Genomic DNA, 8,671 nt, shown 5'->3' with positions numbered 1-8,671 from the left:
ATATATATTTTAATAATTGTTGTATCATAGTCGTATTATATCTTATATTTTCAAAATTTACCGTATCGTCGTATCTGTATCGTATTCGATACGATACCCTTACCCATATCCGTGCAACATAGGTTAAAACTGACAAATTAGCCATTCTTGTGAAGCAATCAGAGTGCTAGAGCAGTTGAAAACTGAAACCCGAGAGTAAAATGAGATTAATGAAAAGCTTTTGGAGGAAATCAGAACTGTGAAGGTTACACCGGGATTTTGTGCTGATTTCTTAAGAATTTCTGTATAAAGTTGGGATTGTCTCTCAGTAGAATAAGTGAATATTCTCGGTGAAACTTGTGGTCTGTGGAGACTTGTCTTTGCTTTTCGTGGTCTTGGTTTTTGTTAGGGCCGGAACAGTAGCGGTACAGTCTAGTGACATAGAATACAGATATACATATTTGATGAATTCTCCTTATGGTCAGTGTAGAACGCATTTTGAATCAGGAACTGTTCAGTAATTTTCTTCAACCCATTATATCGCAGGATTTAAAAATAATTAATATAATCATGACCCACAGCTTGTATTTCTGTTGTGTACAAACTATATGTGCTTTTCTGGTTCTGTGACCTCACTTCGGTTACTGATAGGCTGAGAAAAATGAACTCCGTGAAGAGAAACTGGTGCTTAAGGAAAATAAGGAAAGGGTTAAGCAGAAGTTGAAAAGCATTACTGTTCCACCTACTGGGCTCATTCCAGCATATCCGTCTGCATATCAGGCTGGAGCAAACAAGATGTCAGTGTTTCCGAGCTATAGTTTATCCCAGTGTGGCAGTATCTGCCATCCTCTACCTGTGACAAATCTCAAGATCATGCATTGAGGCCTCCTGCTGCCTAATAAACACGGCTTTGTAGGAGCTTTAAATTGCAACTGGGGACGCACTTCCCCTCATGCTTGTAAATGTCGTATTCTAGCTTATTAATATTTATTCTTTTTTATTTCAATCAATCTGTTGTTTGCTACTTCTTTAGGATTTTAATTATTTGATTTGGGAGGAAATGGATTACTTTATTAATGTCCTGCCTTCAAATCTTTTGATTATGGTGCAGAGTACTAATTAGTTTTCTTTAGAGGCTTGCTAAGATGTTAGTGGGCCTAGTTTGAGCTTTCATTTCTTGGTTCTATTCTAAGGTGTCCATATTTCTGGTGCATGAATTGGGTTTTCAGTTCACTAAAAAAACAAGAAGACACAATCTGTAAACACTGAGAGTTTTAGGCTGTCACCTAGTTTCCTGGTTTTGAAAACATTATCATTTCGAAGTGTTACACGAATTCCAGAAAGGGTAGATTTGGATATTTCTGATATCAGGAACTAAAAATGCCATCGGATTATGGGGTAAGAGTCCAATTCTTTGCTACCCATAATAATGAAACTTGTTAGGATACTGGAAATGTGATTGAAGACTCTTTGTTTTCAATACACAGAACTGTCAAACACACAATTTCTAGCCAGAATAGTTTCAATTTTCTTTTTAAGATGCAGCGAAATCTACTATTAAATTGAAAGCCATTTATCATATTGTCAACGGCCTTGCAAGATGTAATCGAACTTTTTTCATCCTTCTTCTTTGTTCTGGCTTTAGTTTTTTGAAGAGGTTGCCCTTCTGTTGTTTTTCGACTTACTCTTTCTTTCCACTGAGTCTGAGATTCATGCTATTTTCTGTCTTACAAATGCTACGAATGGCTAAGACTCTTCTTTATAATTATTTTCCATAGAAGGGAATATTTGTATCTTTGGTTCTTCAGGATCTTTCAGCTTCATTTGTGTCCCATCACGTTCTTTTCCCCACAAGAGCAAGTAGAGTCCCATGATTACAATAACTCCCCCAGTATACTGCAAATTACAGAAAACCAGTTGTCAGAGAGACAATACTTTTAGTTGTGCTGCGGACTAACTGAGGTAACATGTTTAGTCTACCTCCCAACATGTAGCTTTTCGCCGAGTACGAAATATTGCAAGATTGCTACTAATATTGATGAAAGTGGATTAAAAATTGTGACAAAAACAGGGCCTTTTGCTTCTGTGCACCACAGTTGAATGAAGGTCACTATGCCAGATATGGCAATTCCCTGTTACAATTTAGCCATGAAGTTAGTGCCCATTTATTGATTTTGATTTCCTAAATTCTCATATTGTTTAACCTTACACCGTATAAGGTGGACCATAGATCGACATTAAAACCAATAGTCCAGGCACCTTGCTCGTGTTGTACAATAATTGTGAACACAGCTGACTGTGCAGCTCCAACAAAATTCATCCATGTTGTCAGTGAAAGTTGTGCTGGATACCTGTTCAACGTGTATGCCTGCAACAGAATCTTGCTGGTAAGTAATGTTATATTGTATCAAAATTAAAATTTGAGTCTGTTATATCTGGTAATACTTCATCATTAACATGATTGACATTATGTTTATGTTTCGAAGCATGAAAGATACCTTGTTTTAGAGTTTTACTGTTTCTCCAAATATAATAAACCTTCATCGGTATATTTTGCGAACTCATGTTCTTGCCAAAACAGGTGAACAGGTTATGGAAGAAAATAAGTTTCTTTATCCTTCACTTTTTATCATTATCATGCTTATTTTGGTTATTGCTATTTATCACTATATCGTGACAGCTTATTTTAAAATAAGATGTGACAGTTTATAAGCTCCCAAAACGGTATATTGTTTCTAAGTCGTTATGGTACTTTTAGTTCGAAAGGGTATTTACCTGTTAAATTTCTTTAAAAAATTAAAAAAAAATAAAAATACAAAAACAAATAACTAAAAGCATAATTGCTCCCAAAGGGACTCTCAAACCCTTACATTATCATTATCAAGTAGGAAAAATAGAAGTATCTATGAAGATTTTGTGATAAGAACCTGCATAATGTACCACATAGACCATGTGATGCAGCTGGCTACTGCAAGAAGAGAGCCCCTCAACCAGTTCTCTTGAATAACGGTTGTGCTTCCTCTTATATGAATGAGTGCATGCCCTACATTTTTCAAGGTGGATCCCTTGTACAATGTCATGGTCATGACACCTACCAGAGACACGCCAGTTCCTAGAACTTTTGCAATCCCTTGAGTACTGTGAATATCTACAACCTCCATCCTATAACGAAAAACATGTCTGAGTCTCCAACTCAGAGGTTTCAGGCAGGTAATTTTAGCGAAACTTTTTTGTTCAAAGTCTTTTATATGGTTTACCTTAGTATAACTGCTAGAATAAATGTCAAAGAAGCTATAGTATTGACCATGCATGCCAGTAATGTTGGAGATGTGTACTTCAAGCTTGTGAAATACATGTTCAATGTCAAGCTCACCCTGCAACAATTGAAGGTCATTGAAAATCCTGCTGTTTTGAAGTTTTGCTATCTACAAATGTTACTTCTATCCCGACTTACCCGAGAAGAGAGAGAACGAAAATCTCTAGGAGTAGAATAAACGTTAGTTTTGGCCTTGCTTCTCTGCATTTAGTAAAAAAAATGTTATTGTATGTCTCAATCTAGCTTCCATTGCATATTAGTAATGAGCTAATAGTTTCATCAGTCCCTTAGTTGAATTAACATTTTTCGGTGTAGACATCGTTCTGTGTAGAAAAGTGCATGTTTATACACATTGGCAGGTGTGCAATTGTGAAATCTTACACTAATTCTCATAATGATACCCTTGTATATCTTGATTTACCTCTCAATAAAATAGGCAAAAGGCAGCAATGCTGCGCCAGCAACTATATGTCGATAAGTAACATAAACAAAGGGATTCATTCCATGGTTGAAGGATGCTTCAGTTATGATATACATGAACGTATACCCAATCTGTGCTGAAACCATAAGAACATGAGGCTTGAAATGTGCACAAGTTCTAAACCGAACTTCCTTCATTTTCATCGATTTCTGTTTTACTTTTATTGTGATGCAAGCTGCATTTCTTGACATATCTCCATGTGTGCGTCTCTTTATATGTGTGTGGAGAGAGAGAGGCTGAAGTCGAATAGATAGTTCGATTCTTCATCCATGTAGTGGTATCGTGTTCTTTGTTATATTCCATGCAATAGATGAGTCCTTATCGTTTCTCAACATCCCAGTGTTATATTCAAGCTGATGTAATTTACTTGCAACTTTTGTAGAAAAGGATGTCAATAACACTTGACCCTGGCATGTTCCAATATGCCTTTCCTGTCACAATTTCTACTTGGCAGAAATCTGGAACCATATCCGAGAATATAATGCGATGATATCAGCTATATTTGAGGGAATTACCTTTTTTGTCACTACATTAAAAAAATAAAAATAATCTTTTGTATGAGATTTAGAAAAAATTTAATTTTTGATAGTTCTTTATATTGTAAAATTTTAATCATAATACGCTATCTTTGTTTGTTTTTTTTTTTTGAAATTTTAGTCATATTTCCGACGTGACGTCGATTTAACATTACATTTGCACTCTTAATTAAAAAAGATTAAAATTGCTAAAATTCGGAAAATACAGAACTCAGACATAAATTTGGTAACATAAAAGACAAAAATGCTGACAAAGATATACACATGACACAAAATGCAATTCATAAGTAAAATGTAATTGGGAAAGGGCATATGCTCTGCACGTGCCCAAGTTTCACCAAAAATTGGGTACTAATTGTAGAGGATGATTCCATTCGAGACCGAAACCATTTTCAATAACTATTATTGGCTATTAAAAATAATTTCGATAGTCAATAACAGAGACAAAAACTGTTTTGTTCCCTCTTCTATTAGGTTGTTAATGGTTTTGGCCCCAAATAGGGACATAGAAATAACGAGAACATTCACTAATTAGATGTTTGTTTTGTATCATGTAGAATTAAACGTTTCACTAATTTGTTTTTTTTTTAAAAAAAAAAAAAAATGAGTTACTGGTTGAATGTCAGGGATGTTTAATTGAAACAAACAGATCCAAACTAGATAAATGAATCATATAGTTCCATTTTGGATTGGTTTTAGTAAATCATTGCTTGGATCGGTTTTTAATTCAAAAACAAAAAAATTAATTTGTTTGGTTCATGGTATAGAAGAAAAAGTTTTTAATCAAAGAGAATCAAATCAATTATTGATATTAGCTCATGTGTGAATGTGTTGCATGTAAGTCCAGTCGATTTTTTTTTTTTTTTATAAGTACTGTTGTTAAAGAAATTTAACTTTGAAAATTTGTTACGGCTCAAACAATATATATTGCTAGGATTAGCTATGATGTTTAGAGAGGAGTAGATAAGCACTTTACAAAATTTTCTTCTTAGAATTTCGGTGCTCTAAATTGTTGTTAGTAGTGAAGATTTCATCTCGATCTTCTGAGTGCAGCAGACAACTTACGTGAAATAAAGTACGAAAATAGTATAACTGAATTCAGTGAACCAAAATACTTAGTAAAATCATTGAACCAAAATCAGTGGAGAGTAAATTAGCGTGTAAAAATATAATAACACAAAGACTTGTTTATGGAAGTTCGAAGGATACATCTCTTTTATGTCTCAATTATTCTGTCTCCAGAATATATCACTAGAAGACTTTAATTATCACAACACTTGCAAAGCTCACTTTAGCAGGTCTCATTCTTTTGTCTGTAGGCTACAAAATTTTCGACATTTTCCAGCAACAAAAGTCGAGAAAATCCAGCAACAATCAGAGCACCAAGAATTCGGACTTCTCCAGCAATATTTCGAGCAATTGTTTCATGTTTTTGTACACGAAAGTAGTAAATGGTCTTACTTTTATATATATATATATATATATATTTATATATATATATATATATATATTTATATATATATATATATATATATTTATATATATATATATATATATATATTTATATATATATATATATATATATACTAGCAAGTAACACGTGCGTTGCACGTGGTGAATAAACGTTGTAACGAATAAGTGAACATAAAACACTTATATTGAATGAAATCGAAAGAACCGTTTTCTATTGAAAATTCATAATATAAAAAAGCATTACCAAATTTTTTCTTATTTAATTTTCAGTTTTATGTAATTTATATATATATTATATATATTCTTAAATTAATAATTAAAATTTATTAATTAATGGAAATCTATAAATTAATGAAGGACTTAAAAAGATAAATCACAATACTAAAAACATTGACTTTTTTATATCGGTAATAGATTATATAGGTAATAGAAAAAATAAATTATATATTCTTGTGTTAATATTAATAATTTAACAATTAATTAAAATCTATTAATTAAGAAAGACTTAAAAGACAATTCACAATTTTATATAGGTAATAGAAATAAATAGATTATATATTCTTGAATTAATGTTAATAATTAATTAATTCTATTAATTAATGAAGGACTTAAAAGTCAATATATTCTTCACAATTCTAAAAATATTGGCTTTTTTTTTATCTAGGTATAATAATAATAATAATAATAGGTAATAGATAAATAAAATTCATTAATATATAGATAATAGAAATAAATAGATTATATATTCTTGAATTAATATTAATAATTAATTAATTCTATTAATTAATGAAGGACTTAAAAGTCAATTCACAATTCTAAAAAGATTGGCTCTTTTATCTAGGTAATAGATGTGTGTGTGTGTGTGTCTTCTGATAAAAGTTTTGCTCACTTGTTTTCTTTAAGTAGATGATTCTTTTAAAAGATCGAATAAACAAATAAGATCACTTCCGTTCTATGAGACATTTCGAAAATTCGACTACGCATGCTGCCTTCGACTCAAGAGTATGCCTCTTTCGACTCAACCGTATGTTCCTTCATTTCAAGTTTATGTTTCCTTAGTTAATTTCAATTCCTTTGTTAATGCATGTTATGATGCTTTGCTTTGCTTTGATTTGATTTGAGAAATATTTCCAAACTATGATAAGATATGACTCCAACACGGTAGAATTATAAGTGTTACGTGATCTCGCTCTTTTATATGAGTAAAAATAAAAGACGGATATTAGTAAGGATTTCCTAACTATGATATGGCCCCTAAATGGTGGGATTATAATTATTATATAGCATCGCCTCTTTAGAGGAGTAAAAATGAGGGACTAATATCAATAAAGATTTCCGAACTATGATATGACCCCTATAACTGTTATATGACACCGCCCCCTTCTAGGAGTAAAAATGAGAAACTGATATCAGTAAGGATTTCCGAATTTAAATAATATATGGCCCCTGCACTGTGAGATTATAACTGCGTCACGACCTCTCCCCTTAAAGGATTAGATCAATGGAATGATATCAGTAAACAAATGAAATGATATGAAATTTCAGTGTTTCTTGTTCACGATATGTTTATGATGCACTCTATTCGTTTAAAAATGTTCATTATATTCTTATGATACGTTTTGTTCTACACTAAGATATGTTCATGTTTCAAATATTTCATATGTATTTGTTATACCTATTTGATCGGCCCCTACTTATTGAGTATTTCACAAAATACTCACTCATTACACTATCTCCCCAAATAAGAATGAAGAACAAATAGACAATGGAGAAATAGAAATATGAGAGGTGAGTTCAATGGACTGCAAGCTTTAATTCTGAACGATTGTAAGAGTGCTTATTATGTTCATTTCTTTGCCCGTCGATTGCAGTTGGCTCTTGTTGCGGCAGCAAAAAATGTAACTCCCATTCATCAGTTTTTTGATAAATTAACTTTCATAGTTAATATGGTTGGTGCTTCGTGCAAGCGAAATGATGAATTGAAGGAAGCTCACATAGATGACATTGCTTATTTGATTTCTATTAATGAACTCGAGACAGGGCATGGACTTAATCAGAGATGCAATTTACAACGAGCAGCTGATACGCGTTGGATTTCTCATTTTAGATCATTATCGAGTTTGATCAAGATGTTTAGTGCAGCATGTACTGTTTGCTCAAAGTTATGGAGGATGGACTTCCTTCCCAAAGAGCAGATGTAACGTCTGTTTATGATGAAATGAATTCATTTGATTTTGTATTCATATTGCATCTAATGAACGAGGTTATGGAGATTCCAGATGTGATTTGTCAGACATTGTAAAGTAAGTCTCAAGATATTTTGAATGCAATGGAGCTATTTTCATCTACAAAAAAATTAATTCAAGGGCTAAGGGATGACAAATGTGATTATTTGCTTGAAAAAATGAAGACTTTTTGTGTGGCTCGTAATATTGACGTTCCTGATTTTAGTGCTCAGTATGTTGATAAGTGAGGTCGAGCCCGTCGTCATCAAGGAAATTTCACCATTGAGCATCATTATAAGGTAAAATTTTTTTATGCCACGATAGATTCACAACTGCATGAAATTAATGTGCGTCTTAGTGAAGATGCGATGGAGTTACTCATTCTTAGTTCTGCTATAAATCCTCAAAATGCAAGTGATTCATTGAGATATCTGTATATATGCAAATTGGTTGAAAAGTTTTATCCAGAAGATTTTACTAGTGAAGAAAAAGAACGGTTAGAGATGCAGTTGAANTCACAATCTTCATCCCCACGGGTTTCAATCATCTTGGTATAATGTAGTCAAAGGATCACACTACAAAAGTCTTTCAACCATTTCCGAGTTGTGTCAATGGTTGGTGAAGACTAAAAAAGCTGCTACATATGACCTTGTCTTTAGAG

The 8,671-nt window shown here is 32.6% G+C and overlaps 2 protein-coding genes and 1 long non-coding RNA gene across 6 annotated transcripts in view; 2 read left to right on the top strand and 1 right to left on the bottom strand.

Annotated features, from left to right (window-relative positions):
- Positions 1 to 800, top strand: part of LOC140961510 (uncharacterized) — a 4,320-nt gene extending 3,520 nt beyond the window's left edge. For both annotated transcript variants that reach the window (XR_012172362.1, XR_012172361.1), the window contains exon 4: positions 631 to 800. This is a non-coding gene — a long non-coding RNA (uncharacterized lncRNA). The remainder of the gene's footprint in view (positions 1 to 630) is intronic.
- A 1-nt stretch (position 801) lies between these two features.
- On the bottom strand, positions 802 to 4,160 carry LOC140961509 (WAT1-related protein At4g08300-like). 3 transcript variants are annotated; one of them, XM_073420082.1, is made up of 7 exons: positions 3,717 to 4,160; positions 3,434 to 3,496; positions 3,237 to 3,353; positions 2,907 to 3,141; positions 2,189 to 2,347; positions 1,960 to 2,111; positions 1,249 to 1,875 (listed from the first exon to the last, which is right to left on the bottom strand). In XM_073420082.1, exons 1-7 carry the CDS (start codon positions 3,965 to 3,967, stop codon positions 1,854 to 1,856), a joined length of 999 nt encoding a protein of 332 aa, XP_073276183.1. In that variant the 5' UTR covers positions 3,968 to 4,160; the 3' UTR covers positions 1,249 to 1,853. The 3 variants fall into 3 exon arrangements, with proteins under 3 accessions (XP_073276184.1, XP_073276183.1, XP_073276185.1); XM_073420084.1 differs by having other exon boundaries at positions 3,843 to 4,160; XM_073420083.1 differs by lacking the exons at positions 1,249 to 1,875; positions 1,960 to 2,111 and adding an exon at positions 802 to 928.
- A 3,406-nt stretch (positions 4,161 to 7,566) lies between these two features.
- LOC140961712 (uncharacterized) lies at positions 7,567 to 8,567 on the top strand. The gene is made up of 2 exons (XM_073420375.1): positions 7,567 to 7,930; positions 8,335 to 8,567. The coding sequence occupies exons 1-2, from the start codon at positions 7,567 to 7,569 to the stop codon at positions 8,565 to 8,567; spliced, it is 597 nt and encodes a 198-aa protein (XP_073276476.1).
- Positions 8,568 to 8,671: the final 104 nt, after the last annotated feature.

The sequence above is a fragment of the Primulina huaijiensis genome, chromosome 16 (assembly GCF_012295235.1).
Source record: "Primulina huaijiensis isolate GDHJ02 chromosome 16, ASM1229523v2, whole genome shotgun sequence".
In the NCBI taxonomy this organism is placed as follows: Eukaryota; Viridiplantae; Streptophyta; class Magnoliopsida; order Lamiales; family Gesneriaceae; genus Primulina; species Primulina huaijiensis.
The sequence above is the reverse complement of the archived record's forward strand: the minus strand, read 5'-3'. Positions and strand labels throughout refer to the sequence as shown.

Coding starts and splice junctions, on each gene's coding strand:
- LOC140961509 (XM_073420082.1), bottom strand. CDS start 3,967: ATGTCAAGAAATGCAGCTTGCATCACAATAAAAGTAAAACAGAAATCG. Junction 3,142..3,236: donor ATTCTAGCAGTTATACTAAG/GTAAACCATATA, acceptor TTTTCGTTATAG/GATGGAGGTTGTAGATATTC. Junction 1,876..1,959: donor GAAAAGCTACATGTTGGGAG/GTAGACTAAACA, acceptor TGTAATTTGCAG/TATACTGGGGGAGTTATTGT.